General features: G+C 41.0%; 1 protein-coding gene across 1 annotated transcript in view; it reads left to right on the forward strand.

Moving 5' to 3' along the window:
* The window catches only part of IFT56 (intraflagellar transport 56), a 51,239-nt gene that overhangs the window by 27,987 nt on the left and 4,844 nt on the right, over nucleotides 1–18,408 (forward strand). Inside the window, exons 13-16 of the mRNA XM_068401479.1 lie at nucleotides 8,348–8,436; nucleotides 12,801–12,884; nucleotides 15,046–15,115; nucleotides 17,870–17,976. Of these exons, the coding sequence (XP_068257580.1) occupies nucleotides 8,348–8,436; nucleotides 12,801–12,884; nucleotides 15,046–15,115; nucleotides 17,870–17,976 (350 nt within the window). The remainder of the gene's footprint in view (nucleotides 1–8,347; nucleotides 8,437–12,800; nucleotides 12,885–15,045; nucleotides 15,116–17,869; nucleotides 17,977–18,408) is intronic.

Consider the following 18,408-nt stretch of genomic DNA (forward strand, 5'->3'; position numbering starts at 1 on the left):
ACTTTCTTATTGGTGCTATTCAAATTCTTCCTTTCTCTGATTGGATATCTATTCCTCGCTTCAATTTAAAGTGATCGTTACTCAGCAAAACATTGCACATGCTCTTTCAGGGCGGGGGGGCAGTGGATCTACTCCTTCCTTTTGAGTCGGAGGTCTAGATCTCCCCCTGCCACTTTTAACTTTACCCTACTTGTCTTTTTTTGCATGTCTCCTGGCAACCCTCCAGTTATCAGTTCCCTTCAAAGACCAGGTGTTCCCTTTTTGTCCACTTGACCTATAATAAGTAATTGTTCCTGCACAATATGCAACTATTCATTCTTGACAGCTTTACATTGGTAGATAAGGTAATGCTCAATCAGTAACCAAACTCACCTGTTCTTGTATTTGATCAATTATATGGGTCTAGTAAAGCATAAGATTAATAAAATTTTCTAATGAGATTACATGAAGACCAAATATGTAAGTGTTTTTATACAAATATTAGATGTTTGACAAGAAGATGAATAAAGTGGAACACCTGGTTTTAGAAGAGAAACCTATAAACCTAAAATATTTTTTAAAATGCGATAGGAGGAAGGTAACATGTAGGATATTGTTCCTATTTAATTTACAATGAGGTATTACTAAATAGATGATGCCAGTAGAGAAATAGTTCTAAACATTATAGAAACAATCTCTCAAAATAAAGTAAATATCTTTTCTTTATCAGTGTGTAACATAAAATTGTTTTGAATTACATGCTCAGATAGGAGACTCATCGTATTGCAGCTAAATTATTCACCAGCCAGCCTGGATGGTAACAGTGAATGGCATATTAAAGAGGTTAGAGATTTTATATAGATAGACAATTAAATAATAGTTGGGAGACTTCTATTCTGCCCATATTGACCTAGTAAATGCAATGACATGGCATGGTATAGAGAATGAATTTTTCACAGAATCACAGAATCACAGAATGTTAGGGATTGGAAGGGACCTCGAAAGATCATCTAGTCCAATCCCCCTGCCGGGGCAGGATTGCCTAGACCATATCACACAGGAACGCGTCCAGGCGGGTTTTGAATGTCTCCAGAGAAGGAGACTCCACAACCTCTCTGGGCAGCCTGTTCCAGTGTTCAGTCACCCTTACAGTAAAGAAGTTTTTCCTCAAATTTAAGTGGAACCTCCTGTGCTCCAGCTTGCACCCATTGCCCCTTGTCCTGTCAAGGGATGTCACTGAGAAGAGCCTGGCTCCATCCTCTTGACACTTGCCCTTTACATATTGAAAAACATTAATGAGGTCACCCCTCAGTCTCCTCTTCTCTAAGCTAAAGAGACCCAGCTCCCTCAGCCTCTCCTCATAAGGGAGATGTTCCACCCCCTTAATCATCTTCGTGGCTCTGCGCTGGACTCTCTCTAGCAGTTCCCTGTCCTTCTTGAACTGAGGGGCCCAGAACTGGGCACAATATTCCAGATGCGGCCTCACCAGGGCAGAGTAGAGGGAGAGGAGAACCTCTCTCGACCTGCGAACCACACCCCTTCTAATACACCCCAGGATGCCATTGGCCTTCTTGGCCACAAGGGCACACTGCTGGCTCATGGTCATCCTGCTGTCCACTAGGACCCCCAGGTCCCTTTCCCCTATGCTGCTCTCCAACAGCTCTGTCCCCAACTTGTACTGGTACATGGGGTTGTTCTTGCCCAGATGCAGGACTCTACACTTGCCCTTGTTATATTTCATTAAATTTCTCCCCGCCCAACTCTCCAGCCTGTCTAGGTCCCTCTGAATGGCTGCGCAGCCTTCCGGTGTGTCAGCCATTCCTCCCAGTTTTGTGTCATCAGCATTTTAAATGCTAAGTTTTCATCTTTCTTAGAGAACACACAATTTAACAGGTGACTCTAGACCAATACAGAGATTACATAGAACCTGATTTGAAATTTTATGATGAAAATCCAATTCTGTTACAGTGATCTGAGTATAATCAAATTCAAAATCCATGTGTTAGCAAGTACCTCAAAAAAATTTCCACAGTACTAATTTCAAGAAGGGAAGCTACATAATAACCTTTCTCATTTCTAACAGAAAATTTTCAGTGAAGTAGCAGTGAAAAGGATAAAATGCACCTGATTTGAACACTTTAAAGAACCTTTTGTTTCTTTGACAAAAGGACTTGTATTCATAATTAATGAGCTATAGGAGACAAATAATCACAGAATCACAGAATCACAGAATGTTAGGGATTGGAAGGGACCTTGAAAGATCATCTAGTCCAATCCCCCTGCCGGGGCAGGATTGCCTAGACCATATCACACAGGAACGCGTCCAGGCGGGTTTTGAATGTCTCCAGAGAAGGAGACTCCACAACCTCTCTGGGCAGCCTGTTCCAGTGTTCAGTCACCCTTACAGTAAAGAAGTTTTTCCTCAAATTTAAGTGGAACCTCCTGTGCTCCAGCTTGCACCCATTGCCCCTTGTCCTGTCAAGGGATGTCACTGAGAAGAGCCTGGCTCCATCCTCTTGACACTTGCCCTTTACATATTTATAAACATTAATGAGGTCACCCCTCAGACTCCTCTTCTCTAAGCTAAAGAGACCCAGCTCCCTCAGCCTCCCCTCATAAGGGAGATGTTCCACTCCCTTAATCATCTTCGTGGCTCTGCGCTGGACTCTCTCTAGCAGTTCCCTGTCCTTCTTGAACGGAGGGGCCCAGAACTGGACACAATATTCCAGATGCGGCCTCACCAGGGCAGAGTAGAGGGGGAGGAGAACCTCTCTCGACCTGCTGACCACACCCCTTCTAATACACCCCAGGATGCCATTGGCCTTCTTGGCCACAAGGGCACACTGCTGGCTCATGGTCATCCTGCTGTCCACTAGGACCCCCAGGTCCCTTTCGCCTACGCTGCTCTCCAACAGCTCTGTCCCCAACTTGTACTGGTACATGGGGTTGTTCTTGCCCAGATGCAGGACTCTACACTTGCCCTTGTTATATTTCATTAAATTTCTCCCCGCCCAACTCTCCAGCCTGTCCAGGTCTCTCTGAATGGCTGCGCAGCCTTCCGGCATCTCAGCCACGCCTCCCAGTTTTGTGTCATCAGCGAACTTGCTGACAGCGCACTCTAATCCCTCATCCAAGTCATTAATGAATATATTGAATAGAACTGGTCCCAGAACCGACCCTTGCGGAACTCCGCTAGACACAGACCTCCAACTGGACTCTGTCCCGCTGACCACTACTCTCTGGCTTCTTTCCTTCAGCCAGTTTACAATCCACCTCACTACCCGATCATCCAGACCACACTTCCCCAGTTTAGCTGCGAGGATGCTGTGGGAGACCGTGTCAAACACTTTACTGAAATCGAGATAGACCACATCCACAGCTTTACCATCATCTATCCACCGGGTAACATCCTCATAAAAGGCTATCAAGTTGGTTGAGCAAGACTTCCCGTTGGTGAAGCCATGCTGAGTGCCCCTAATGATCCCCCTATCCTTGATGTGCCTAGAGACAGCACCAAGAACAAGTTGCTCCATCACCTTTCCAGGGATGGAGGTGAGGCTGACTGGTCTATAGTTACCCGGGTCCTCCTTCCTGCCCTTTTTGAAGACTGGAGTGACATTCGCTTTCCTCCAGTCCTCAGGCACCTCTCCTGTTGCCCATGACTTAGCAAAGATGATGGAGAGTGGCCTAGCAATGACTTCCGCCAGCTCCTTCAGCACCCGCGGGTGCATCCCATCAGGGCCCATGGATTTATGGACGTCCAGGTTGCTTAATTGGTCCCTGACCCAGCCCTCATCAACCAAGACAGATTCCTCCTCTATCCTGACTTCTTCTGAGGCCGCAGGGGTCCAGGGCTCCTCAGGACAGCCTCCAGCAGTATAGACAGAGGCAAAGAAGGCATTCAGTAACTCCGCCTTCTTTTTATCCTCTGTCTCCAGGACCCCCACCTCATTCATCAGTGGGCCTACATTGCCTCTAGTGTTGGCTTTACCTGCAATGTATTTGAAGAAGCCCTTTCTGTTGTCCTTGACCTCTCTTGCAAGGTTTAATTCCAAGGAGGCCTTAGCTTTCCTAGTTGCCTCCCTACATCCTCTGACAACAGACTTATATTCCTCCCAAGTGGCCAGCCCCTCCTTCCACGATCTGTACACCTTCTTCTTCCACTTGAGTTTGCCCAGCAGTTCCCTGTTCAACCATGCAGGTCTCCTGGTACCCTTCCTTGACTTCCTACCTGTTGGGATGCTCTGATCTTGAGCTCGGAAGAAGCGGTCCTTGAACGCTAACCAACTATCTTGGGCCCCCTTACCTTCTAGTACCCTGTCCCATGGGATTTCCCCTAGCAATTGCTTGAAAAGGCCAAAGTTGGCCCTCCTGAAGTTCAGGGTTGTGATTCTGCTAGCTATTCTGTTCCTGCCACATGAGATCCCGAACTCTACCATCTCATGGTCGCTACAACCAAGGCTGCCCTCAACCTTCACCTCTTCAACCAGACCCTCCTTGTTAGTGAGGATCAGATCCAGCAGCGCTCCTCTCCTAGTTGGCTCATCCACCATTTGCATCAGAAAGTTATCATCAATGCACTGGAGGAACCTCCTGGACTGGGGATGGCTGGCTGAGTAGGCCTCCCAGCAAATATCAGGGTAGTTGAAATCCCCCACAACAACCAGGCCCTGTAATTGTGAGACTGCTCTCAGCTGCCTGTAGAAGGCCTCATCACCCTCCTCATCCTGATCCAGTGGCCTGTAATAGACACCCACAACAGTATCACCCCTGCCAGCCTGCCCCTTAATTCGCACCCACAAACTCTCAACTCGCTCCTGATCTGCCTCTGGACAGAACTCAATACATTCTAGCTGCTCACTCACATAAAGAGCAACTCCACCACCTCTCCTTAGCGGCCTGTCTTTCCTGAACAGGACATAGCCATCCATGACCACATTCCAGTCATGCGAGTTGTCCCACCAAGTCTCTGTAATTGCCACTAGATCATAGCCCCCCGACCGAACACGGATTTCTAACTCCTCCTGCTTATTCCCCATGCTGCGTGCATTGGTGTACAGGCATTTCAGGGAGCGAGCTGGGCACACCGATTTCATCCCAGATTCACCCCCTGATTTCACCCCAGGGGGATGGGGGGCCTCCTGGTCTACCTCAACACTAGAGCGTTGCCCCAGTGGTGCAAGCCCAGCTACCACCCCATCCCCCTTCGAATCTAGTTTAAAGCTCTCCGAATGAGCCCTGCTAATTCCTGTCCCAGAACCCTTTTGCCCCTACGACATAAACCTTTCCCATGTATCACTGTCACGCCTGTTGTCTTATAAAACCAGCCATTATCAAAGAACCCAAAGCCCTGCCTGTAGCACCAGTCTCGTAGCCAGGCGTTAATAGAGAGAATCCTACTATTCCATCCCACGTCATCACCTGAAAATGGAAGGAGGGAGGAGAAAACAACTTGTGCCCCAGACTCTTTCACCAACTGTCCTAGGGCCTTGTAGTCTTTCTTCATCCCCCTCAGACTACGGGATGCAGCTTCTTCCCCACCTGTCTGGAAGATCAGCAGGGGGTAGTAGTCTGTGGCCTTCACCAGGTTGGGGAGTTTCCTGGTGATATCCCTGATTCGGGCTCCAGGCAGGCTGCAGACCTCCCTGTGATGGGGGTCAGCTCTGCATATTGGGCCCTCAGATCCCTTTAGAAAGGAGTCTCCAACCACTAAAACTCTTCTCTTCTTCCTTGTGGAGGAGGTAGCTATACACCTGTCAGGTTTTTCTGACTGTGGTGGGACCTCTGATATAGGTTGCCTCTCCACCACATCCCCATTGGACCAGCTGTATTCCACTAGGGCTTCATATCTATTGCTCAGAGGCACCTGTGGAGGCAAGGTAGGCAAGGAGGGCACTCGCCTTTTGCCACGGCCATAGACTTGTCTCCACTCACTCTTCTCCTCTAGGTTATCGTTTTCCACCTGAGAGGGGCAGGTGGAATGACATGACTAGGTTTGCCAATGGTACAAAATTACCCATAGTAGGAAAAATGAAAGCTTCCACAATGATGAAAGCTGTGGAAGAATATATGAGGCTGGGTAATAATATGCAAATTAAATTTAGCTTTGATAAATGCAAAGTAGTACATTGTGTGGGGAGAGGGTGGGTGGGAAGCCTTAAACTATATTTGCAAAATTATCAGAAAAGTTGAAGAGAATCTTAGGAATTGATGAGGAAAGAGAGAACAAAACAAAAATAATTAGTGTGTCATTGTATACACATGTGGTTCCCTTTCTTGAATACTGTCTGCAGTTCTGGTTTTTACATTTCAAAAAAAATATGATAGAACAAGAAAGGGTACAGTAAAGACAGCAAGGATGATCAGAGAAAGGGGATAGCTTCTTGAAGAAGGTGAGATTAAATAAAGGAGGATACATGGCCTGGAAAATGATGGCTGAATTTGGTTATGTTTGCAATACAGAACATCGTAAATGATAAGGAGAAGAGGAATAGGGAAGAATTAGTTACTGTACCATACAAAAAACAAGGAGCATTGAAAAAAATCACCACGCAAGACAGTTAAACAGCATAAATTACTCTTTCACATAACACAATTTATTTGACGTAGAATCTTGCGAGAACCAGAAGGTATAAAGAAATCTGTAGAAGAAAAGTCCATTGGCTGTTTAACAAATTTTTCAGTGATGATTAGGAAGTCATCAGTCCAGATTGTTGGAAGCTGGGAGAAACTTCAAAGGAAGCGGCATTACATACCACAGCATGTATTTTATGTGAAATCAGAATATATTCTTTCTGTAGCTGTGTATTCTTACTCAGCAAGCTTCTGAACCAGATAGACTTTGGATCCAATACGATTATTTTTATGTTCTTATGTAACTTAGCTTATTAGCCACTATGTTGTATATTTGTGGTCATTTTTGATCTGCTGCCTTTGTTTTGCTGGATTTAGAATGGAGACGAGAACTCTCACTGTTTGTATACTTGGGCTTTTGCTAAGTAGCCAGCTATGGTATTCAAGTGTGTAAGTCATACTTCAGCACTTCCCACTGTGCCAATCCTTGCAAGGAACTAGTACCACTAGATTGTCTGTTTAAGATCTTTATCGAGTTACTTAGCTGCTTTGCAGATTTATAAAACAAAAGTAGATTGTGCATGCTGGATAAACACGAAGTAGGTTGTGCTTGCTGGAGTGAGGAAATCCTATACTGTTTCTTTGCTTGCAACTGGGCCTACAAGGTTCTGGATTTTAATGTGGATTTGCCACATTTTAATGTACAATTTGCCAGTGGAATGCTATATTTTGTGCTGTGGTATGGAGTCAAAATATTGGTCTTCATATGCATGAAATTTCTATATACAGAAGAGTTATTTTAATTTTCTAGTGTGGATGGATTGATGCTAACTAACCTACAGGCTCTGTTGGTAGCCTAAGGATCTTACCTCCTGTCACCTTACCAAACTGCACAGAGCAGCATGCTCTCTAATGATCATTTGATGTAGTGAAATAGTAGGGATCTGACATCACTTGTGTTTGTGCCTTCCCAGCTGCTACTTGGGTTCATCCATCTTCGACCAATCTCTGTTGGTTGGGTCTAACAAAAATTAGTCCTAGTAAGCTTACTTTAGAATCTCTAAAAATGCTTTGAAATAGTTTTTCAGTAACACACCTTGCAATTTCAGAGTAGATGACAGCATAGTATGATGGCAGCAAAGTTTATGATGACACAGGTGGCAGCAGAGTTTACTGACACTCATTTGAACTGATATGCCTAACTTATTTATGGCATTACCACTTGTGAGCAATGTGGTAATCCCGAGTATATGAAAATTAATTTTCATATTGTATTTCATCACTGAGTATTTTTCCTGTGCGTATATTATTTTTTTTTGTATAACTATTTTCAGTGTCTCAAGTTTACTCTTTTGCTGGAACTAAAATTAAAATATGTAGAGCTTCTTTTCCAGTATAACTGAAGAGCATAATTTTAAAGAAAAAAGGCTAATGAGGTTAGAATAACAAACTCAGGCTTTGTATCCAGTGTCATTTCCTAAGAGTAAAAATAATTCACAGTAAAATTATGCTACATAAATTGTGTCATGGAAAAGGCCTGTTACTTTAACAATTTGTCTCTGTAGAATTTGCTGTTGAATACAGTCTTGCAATAGTTATTGTATGCTGTAGAGAAAGTTGACAAGATGATCTAATAGTTTTTCTAACCTCTAGTATGGTCCTTTGCCTTGAAAAAGCAAGTTACACTATTTTTAGAAGTTAGCTGCTTTCATAGTTGCAAGCAGTCTTGACAGTGATTTCCATTACCATGTGATTTTTAAATTCTATGAATCTGCATTTCTCTTTTGAATTTTAGATACCATTCCAGGGAGACAGTGCATGTCCTCCTGCTTCTTTCTTCTTAGACAGTTTGGCAATGTCCTGATTTACCTCAACTCAGTCAAGGTTAGTATTATTATTTAGTATTGGTAGTACTCTAATGCAAGGAATTACTGCTTATGAAATTTGACTGTACTACATGAACATAAAAAGATACAGAAACAAAACAGTAACAACAAAACACAGGAAAAACAGTGGAACGTAAGTGGTCAATACAGCAAATGGATCAAAATGTAAGGAAGCAGTTTAGATAGATAGCATTGTGCAGCATGGTGGTCTTATCACATTTGCAGTTTATCCATTATCAGGCTTTCTGGTGGCATCACAGAAGACAAGGAAGATAATTAAAGGAAGACAAAGAAAAAATTTGTGGATATTTATGGGGTGGGCAGCATGGAGGAAAAAAAACGTATTTTTTTTTTTAAGACATCAAATGAGTAATGGAGATTATTGTCACTGGTTAATAACTGGGGACAACATTTTAATGAACAAGAATGTGTCAAGAAGATAGGACATGAAGGACCCTGAAAGTAATAAAGCTTATATTTTATAGGGAATGCAGTCACTGAAGGGCTAAGATAGGCCAGTATTACCAAAGCAGTAAACTAAGAATATTATTTTCGCAGAAGTAATCTGAGTGGCACCCTGCAGGCAAAGTTGCGTTTTTCAAAGTAAGAGAAGGAGATTGCAGTTATCGTCATGCAGCATTATCAGATCACCAGTATTAAATGGATATAACTTACAGGTATTCAGTTATAAATCAGATGTGAGGAAAAAGAGAGGCTGGAGTGTGATTACAGGGTTAAGTGATTGCAGTCTTGTTCTACTGATTTGAAACTAGAGTTGTAAGAACTCTATATTTGGTAGGAAGAGGAACGAGAATCTGAAAAGAAATGGATAGGAAGATGCATGAGATGAGGACAATTACAATCTTTTAAGGAGGGTGAGACCTAAAGGAAAATACGTGGCTGTAATGGTGCTAAAAGCAGCTGGTAAGTGAAGAATGATGATGGTGTAGTGTTTTTAAACTGTCCGGAAAGAGGTCATTGAAGAAATCCCAAGTGGCTGTAGCCACTGGAACGGCTCCACTGTGGTGGAATGAAGAGACACCCCTCTGTGTTTGCACAGGTGAGGGGAAGGGTTGTTTGACTGCTTGTTTGGATGTTTTGTTTTGTTCTAAAGACTTAGCTATTTTGCTGAAAGTATGTAGAACTACTGTTGCACATTGTAACATAGATACGTGGATCTCAGCTTGCAAGCTGGACTTCTCCACATATATATGCCTTTGGCATCGGTAACCATATATCTGTTTTGATTTGACCAATGTTTAGGCAAAGATAATGAATTTTTTTTAATTATTCCCTTGGTTTTCACAGTTGTAATGTGACTGCATTTATAAGGACAAAACAAAATATTATGCTAAGTAAAGAAAATCCAATATAAAAAAAGATTGATGCATTTCATTGCACAGTGGTGTACTCTTATTTGAAATACTGAGCACTCCCCCCTCAACTGTGGAAAGAAAGGTCATTCAGAGAATAATTCGAAATTGAAATATTGTCTTAAGATATTTAGAAGATAGATATTATTTGCTATAGAGGGAAGTTAAGAAAATAAAATCATACAAACTGAGGATTAGAATAAACAAGGTAGATGTGAAACCTCCATTTCTATTAGGAGAGGCTGAAAACAAGATGTAGCTTGCTGGAATTGCAACAAATTCACCATGTCTTTTCTAAGAAAATGCATTTTGTCCCTCAAAACACAGTTGGTTTATGGAACTCGTCATAGTTCAAGGTTGAGGTTGCAAGTTTGGAAGGTTTTATAGATTGTATCTAGCAAGTTGCAAAATGATCAAGCTTAAGTAAAATATGTATGTGTTAAATTCTTGAAGGGAATCATAAATGCTGGTACTCTGAGACATAACGCAGTTGATAAATAGCAAGGGACAAAGTTTTCTGCCTACCACCACTTTCTTTGCATGGTCCTTTTGAAGTAGCTGGTACTCATCATTTTCTAGCTGAGACTAGCCATTGCTCAGATTTGCTTAGGTCATTCCCCTCCTTTTCAGGTCACAGGGATGCAAATAATTCTTGTACCATTTTACAGACAAGGTTTAGGTGGCTTTACAGTCACCTTTGTGTTTCATTCACAGGAATCAACTTCAGTAGAATCTCTGCAGCTCTTTAAGTGGAGTTGTGCACTCTATGAAGACTGTTTGCATGATATTCTCTCAGGAAACACCACCTTCATCCGTGATTGATTGAAGCTGCTTTAGGCATGTCTCAAAGGACACCTTATTATAAATATATTGCCAGCTGCCCTGAGGGTGACATTATAACACTGAGGATCAATTGAAAAGACAAGCTAATTCAGGCTCAGCTGAGTTCTGGCCACAACGAATGCTTCATTGTTCAACTGGGCACCTGAGCATCTCATTGAAATGGACATCACTCAGAGCACAGTTAGTTTTATGAAAAGATTGAAGACCACTAAAAAGACCACAAAAGAGTGAAGTCCAGTACCTATAATGTGGTTTAAAAAAAGAAAAAGAAAAAGAAAAAAAAAGAAACAAACCATCTAGGTGCTGTGAATGTGTTGCACTATCAGCAGCACTAGTTCATTTTCACTGGTTTTGGTTTTGCAGCAGGTCTGGTCTCTAGCATTAATACAACCAGGATAGAATGACACAGTTTTTGAGTTTGGTTGCTGACAGTTTCTTTTCCATTTTAGTTCAAAAATACAATGGGTACTATTTGAAGAGAAGAACTACTCATGCACTAAAACTAGCATCTTACTCACCAGCTTTGCTTAACCTGGGACTTGTGCACGATAGTTTCACACGAAACTATCAGTGAGGAATAATACAGTGTTGTAATTCTCATATGGTGAAACCAGTTAGTTCACCCTAAGGGTACTGAAATGTTTTCACAAACTGAGCTTGAGATTCATCTGATTGGTTCATCCTCGTGCTTTCACATGGCTTGCTATATTTGCTGGCTCTTTTGGACCCTAACATAGACTATTTAGCTGAAACCTAGACATCTGGCAAACGATGGCCACGCCCCACCTCTCCTCTCCAGGCACTGGCTTAATGTACATAGGTGGATTGGATCAGTACCCTTTGTTGACTACCTGTGACAGAGAAGGGAAGAGGTTCTTCAAGTGTCCCTACATAATGAAAGAAGATAGAGAGCACTGGGAAAGGGTCCCTTGCTTCACATATCTTTTGACAGTCCCAGTTGTGCTTTTTACCTCCTCCTCACTCTTTAGTGAGGGAACAAAACAAAAGTTTGGTCTTCCTAGACAAGTTCTCTTTCTTTTCTACATGTTATATAAAGAAAAACATTTCTTTTCTGCACACCTTGCTGTTATGCACACAGGAAAGCTTTTCTTGCAGTAACTATAGTGGATAAACCATCCTGCTTTTTTCCCATGCTTTTTCACAAGTGCTGCACCTCTGCTCAGTGGGGATCCTCAATCCCATTCACACTTGTAGCTGTGGTATTGTGTTCCACCTTACCTCTACCGGTGCAGCAGTGTGGGACAGTGCTGAATGTAGAACACACTCATCGGACTTTTGGTCATCTGAGTTATACTTCAATCTGGGCATCTGACCATGATCAAATCTAATCTGTTTGGGTCAAACCCAAACATCAGGCTAATCTGTACCTAGAGTTATATTTCCTGCTTTGGCCCATGCAGCTTTTCAGAAAAGACACAGCTAGATCAACCTGATCTGTCATTAACCAGGTATGTCCAGTCTACTATTACAGGAGAGAAAAACTTAATGTTGCACTTCAGATGGAGAGAAGGGTGCCTATAAGCAAGGCTTGAGCTTAAGGAAGTCCTATTACATGGTATGCTGCCTGGTTACAGCCTGGTAGTGCAGCTCCACCTCCATCATGCAATCCAGTGTGTCAGACTAGCATCTCTCACATAACCAGATCCACAGGATCTCTTGTTGAACCTTGAGAAGTCTTGGAAAAACAGACTGTTCATCTCCTTAAGCCATTAGGGAGTCAACTGCTTATTTATCACCCTAGTGGTGAAATAAGCACTTGGGAGGTGAAAGAGAGTATGGCAGCACAGCCTGTCTTCACATGCCCAAAGTGAAAATTACACCCACAAAAGCTGCCACTGCAATTTTGAGCTTGGAGCATTCTCCAGATCTCTCATGGTTAATACTGTGGAATGTTCCAGCTGTGTTTGTAGTCACGAATGCAGGACAGAAAGCTAGTCCATAATTTTCTACCCACTGTTTATAAATGCCGTATGTTCATAATGTGGGTTTTTCTTTTTCCTTCCCATTGTCTTGATATAGTCTGACTCAGATTTAAGGGGGGGAGATATTTTTAATCATCTTATACAATGGGAGGAGTTTTTTTGTTTTATTTATTTGGGTTTTGTCTGTGTGGCTTATTTTGCAGAGTTACTTCTACAACGATGACACTTTTAACTTCAACTACGCCCAAGCCAAAGCTGCCATGGGCAATTTTAGTGAGGCTGAAGAGGTATGTATGTACTTTCTTTAAAAAAACAACAATGGAAACATTTCCCACATACTCCCCTCTTTCCTTCCTTTTCTCCCTCCAGATCTTCATGTTGGTTGAAAATGAGCAGGTTGGGTGGAACATCATCTTTCCCTTCTTAGAGGAACTGAAACTCTCAGTGAACACTATTCAGAAAAGATTATCTTGCTAATTTGTAATGTGAGGTATATGTGGAGTCATGCTGTTTGTGGTGCATCACAAGAGTGCTTGCAGCTATCTCTAATTGATCAAAGAATACCCTCTTAATCAGATTTCCTATGCTTTGTCTGGGATCCTAGGCAGTCTTATTGTTCAGACTGACTAGGGCATGCTGAGTAAAAGACACTGAATAGTTAAGAGCTTCTAGGTGTCCGTAGAAATTTGTGTTTAAAAAAAATAAATTCTTCCTCTGGGAGATGTGGGAGGAGAAGAGGAAGTACGCACTATCTTATTCAGCAGCATCCAGATGCAGCTGGAAGAGATTAACTTCTACACAGCATTTTTTATGTCTGTGTGCAGTAGAAACTTAACTACAACTAAAATATGCAAAAGCAAATAGTTATTATGAAGATGGAAGCAACATTTTCCACAAGACCAGAAAGAAGACAAGCCAGGAAAAAAAAACAAAAAACAAAAAACAAAACACCAGCCACATAGTCTAAAGTGAATCATATAGGTTTGGTTGGTTTGGTTTGTTGTTTTTTTTTGTTTTTCCTGTCTTTCTAACTACTTAACTCTTCAGGTTTCTTGACAACAGAGCCCCCCTGTTTTCTTGGTTTGGTTTGCTTTGGTTTGTTTTTTTCCCCAGCACCCACCCCCTTAATTTCTGTGACCTGAAATTGCATCTCTCTTTAAGAAAAATATCCAAGATTGGCAGGCAAAATGGATATATATTTCAATTCACCCACCTTAATTTAGTTAGCTTAATGAAAATACAGGTGTCTTAAAACTATGCTAGCAGGCTGTGCTGTTAAAAATGATAATGCTATAAGTAAGCTTTAGCTGCAGCCAGGCAACAAAGAAACACAAAGGTGTAAACTGCTGTTAATCCACATTTTTCCTCTTATGTTCTTACAAATGATTCTATATAAACTTGTGTTATGCAGCTGATGCATATAAATAACAGCATTATGTAATTAAATTGATTAGTCTGTCCTAATGTCTGATCTTTGTCTGTGATGACACCTTCATACAAAGATCACTCTTCCCCAGTGCCTCATAAACTTGTAAAATATCTCCACAGATAGCACGTATTAACTTATTAAAAGCCTACCTCCCTGGACATAATGAAATAAAACTTATGATAAAGTGCTGCTTACACTGATAATGCTTGCTTTTTTTTCCCCCCCTTCCCCACTCCCAAAATTAGGGGGTCAGCAACGTTTAAACAATAAAAATGTCAGTAATTTGTGGAACTCATGGTTCCAGTACTTACATCTGCTCTTACAAAGGTATTTTGAGTTTTGCCAGTAGCATCCTAGTATAGTTACAAATCTATCTGCAGAGGGGCACAAATAGCCTTTTTTTTCCTGTGAGTAAAGCCAGAGTACATTTTAAAATGTATAACTTCCCCCCACGCATCCCATTAGATGTAGAATGTAACAAACCTGTATTTGTACAGTAAGTTACAAAAGACAAATGTTTTGCCTCAGAATCTTACTGAAACCAAAATGGTTAGAAATGGCTTATTGCTGACCTGGAATGATCGCTGACACGTATGGGGAGGAAAGGCTCATGTATATGTGAAACTTCTGGTATTTCAAGAAGATGCTAATGTAATTGCTTGCATAGCGTTATAAACAAACACATTCCAAATAGCTTTTCCCACAGGCCCAGTGTTCCTTTGTGCTGTTTGTGTTGCATGGCCGCCCACTGGCACTTGTTCAGAGCAGGCCGCACCCTCTGTACAGCTTGGCGTTCTGCAGCTGCAGAAGTCCCTTGATAAGCATGGCACTGTTTGAATCCTCCACCTACCCAACACAGCGGGATGCCCCTGCACTGCATTTGCATACCCTAACTCTTCTCATGAAGCAGTTGTTTGTGTGGCTTAAGCCGTAGCTGTATGTTGAAAAGAGGCAGGTCTGCCTTCTGTTTGTTTAAAAGTATATGCACGTATAATCTTTTATTTTCCTTCTTCCTGCAGGTGTTCCTTTTGATCCAGAGTGAGAAGATAAAGAATGATTTTGTTTACCTTAGCTGGCTAGCTCGCTGCTGTGAGTCACTTTACCCTCAACATTGCAGAATACAGATCCTCCTCTATTGCATCAGCCTTGGCAATCCACTTTCTTAATTGAATTTTATGTTATAGGTGGATTCAGGACTGTGAAAGTGAAAAGCTGATTGCACTAGTAGTAGCGTGGGTGGTTATTGCACCTTTCATACATCTGGCTTTAGTAAACAACCACTGCTTCAGTGCAGCGCTATTATAGCTCTGTCAATCGAGCTTTGTCCTAACCAGTGAACCTTTTTCTTCTCAGTTGTCTACTCAACTGCTTGAGTGAAGATTTTCTGTCTTAAAAGACTGAGTTACAACTCTAAAATGTTCAGAGTAAAACATAAAATAGAAGCATCCATACTGGGTCAAGCCTAAGGGTCTGTCTAACTCCAAGAGTAGCCAATGTCAGCTGTTCAGGGAAGAGAAGAATCAGGCAAGCATACGTGGTATTTTTCTTCCTACCACATTACTCTTCGTGTTGTCCAAATTCCTGTGCCTGAGGGATGTCCTTTATAATCGCCATCATGTTTTTCCTTTCATAAACTTTTTCATTCTTCCCTCGAAACCAGAAAATGTTTGCTATGCTTAATATCCTGTAGTAAATTTTATTTAGTATTTCCAAGTCAGTTTTTAAAACATTGCAGTACACCTCAGTACAGATAGAGCTGCAGCACCACATGCAAAATAATATAGAGGTGGGCTTTTCTGATGACTCAAGTTTGAGACTTCCTAGGCTAATTTATTTTCTTCATAGAGCCTCAATACAAAAATGTTGTCTTACCATACAATTTTCAGTAGCTGTACTTGGAAAGTAAAAACATTTGGTTTGGGACATTATGCCATATTGCAGATGTAGTCAGCATCTCTAATGTGATCTTTCCAGACAGGAGTATCACGTCTATGGATGTCTATCTATGACTTTCTTTTAGAACATGCCAGTTTATTTCCTTTTTTATTAAGTACCTGATTGTGTTTCAGTGTTTTACATGTGAATGTTTTCTGTGATTGTTTTTGATGGGAGAACTCCCATTGCAAAGGGAAATCATGATTGTTCAGTAGATAGTGTTAATCCCTTTGATTCTGTGCTATAGTAGTTCTTTGACATACATCTGGGGATGCAGAACTCTTTGAAGGTGCTACTTATTATATAGGAAGTAGAATCAACACTATGTTATCAATTAAAATTTTCTAGCTCTTTCATAAGAGTTGCTATTTATTCTTGAGTGTGCCTTTTGCCATTCTGAACGCCTGCTGAAGTTTCAGTAGAGCTGCTGTATTCTTCTGTCTGTCTTAAAATTTTGATTTTTCATTCCCAAACAGCTGCTAGAATTCTTTGCAGATGGTTATCTTTTTGTGTCAAGTATGTACATTACTATTAGATCCTTCTGGCTAAAAGGTGCTGTAGAAATTACAAAGCGTTATAATACAATCATGTCAGAGTATGATTAGGTAATGAGTCATAAACAATTCAAGGCTGAAATATTTCCAAAGGGAAAAAAGTAACCAGAGATGTATCTTTTTGGATACTAGACAGTATTTTTTTTGTTTAATGTTATTGTACTATTTATACCAAATTCTTCTTGAAGAGAAGGTAAAAAACTCTTGAATTAGCACACTACTCCATTTCTCTAGATAGATGGTTGGTATTAAACCTGGCTGTTTGCCACTGTGCATGGTATCTGGAGCTGATGAAAGAAAAATCTAATTTGATGTCTTGCTGCCTTCTAAATGAGAAGTGTCTATAAATTCCGTGGTTGGGTCTTACATGTTTATTGTTGATACTGCCACCCGTTCTACCCACAACATATGTATTGGCACAGTGAGCACAGATATAAGAAGATAAAATTTTAAAGAGCACAAGTGTGGTCCATGTATGAACAGCCAGCTACTCTGTGAGTAGCTGGTAAGACTTGAAAGAGAAAGGAATACTTAATTTCATTTTCTTTTCTCTCAGTACTTGAATGAGTCTGGATTTACCAATATCAACCTCAGATTCAACAGAATGGATTCTTATCTCCAGAAAATCAAATTTTAGAATTCTTTGCGTTCAAACACCCCAGTAGAATTTCCACTAGCTGAGATGAAAGATCCAGATTCTTTTCTTTCTAATTGTGTATAGTAGTGATGTTCAAAGGCCAATGAAAAATTCTAGTCACAAAGGCAAATTTAAAACCAGCACCAAATCTCAGGAATATGGAAATATTTTTTCTATTAGATGCATAATGATAAGTTTTATTTTGCTTGTAGGGGCTTCATGCCCCCCCCACTTTGGTTTGCTATGATTCATGGGAATTTAATGTTTAGATTGAGGTGGGCAGCAAGTATTAAAGACCTCAATTCAGTGACAATTAATTTTTTTTCTGTGAGTAAGAACACATAATCCTAAATCTCACCATCTAAATGAATTGCCACAGTTCATTGTCCTGCATAAAATAACTTCTCTAATGCTTTCCATTCTATTTCTTAATCACATCTGAAATCATGAGTTGTGCTTATTGCTGTATCTGTGAAATATAAATGGAGATGTAAACACCATAATTATTCCTCTTGACACTGGATTTCTCTGATGAATTGCTGTTATCGCTAGTAAGGCAGAAGATAAGGACAAGTTTCACTTCCTAACCTCATGCTCACAGGCTGAGGCATGCGTTTACATTAGGCAAAGAAATTTAGGAATATTTATTTCACCTGCCATTCAGTATTGTGCGTGGCATATTCTTTTCACAAACCCAGCTTTTTGTTGTTATTGCAGATATTATGAATAAGAAACCACAGTTGGCCTGGAAGCTCTATCTGAAGATGGAGACCTCAGGGGAGTCCTTTAACCTTTTGCAGCTCATTGCAAATGACTGCTACAAAGTGAGTCTTCTCTTTAGAACTTGGTGTATGGCATGTTAATTCAGTGATTGTACCAAGAGTCATTTTTTTGATATTTTCCATCATTGTCATCACTAGTGAACTTTCTTTTATAACAGCGGGATGCCTAATAACGTAGATGAGTTGGCAAGGATTACTCAGTATTTTAACCTACAGGCTTTCTTGGTAGACAACCCACTGATTAAAATGTTGATAAATTAGTGCATGCTTGAGCTATCAATAACGATAACAGTTTCTTCTCCTGTTAAGGATTCATTAGGAAAGACAAGAAATGACAAGAAACTTTTAAGAAAAATTAATCTAGCATAGACTCAGCAAGGAGCCTCATGCTGCATTTTTTTCTGGGACAATGTTCTTTTTTCCTTAAAGCTTGTAATGGCCATGGGAGGTACTCCTCTGTTAATTATAAGGAAA

This window comes from Nyctibius grandis, chromosome 5 (assembly GCF_013368605.1).
Source record: "Nyctibius grandis isolate bNycGra1 chromosome 5, bNycGra1.pri, whole genome shotgun sequence".
In the NCBI taxonomy this organism is placed as follows: domain Eukaryota; kingdom Metazoa; phylum Chordata; class Aves; order Nyctibiiformes; family Nyctibiidae; genus Nyctibius; species Nyctibius grandis.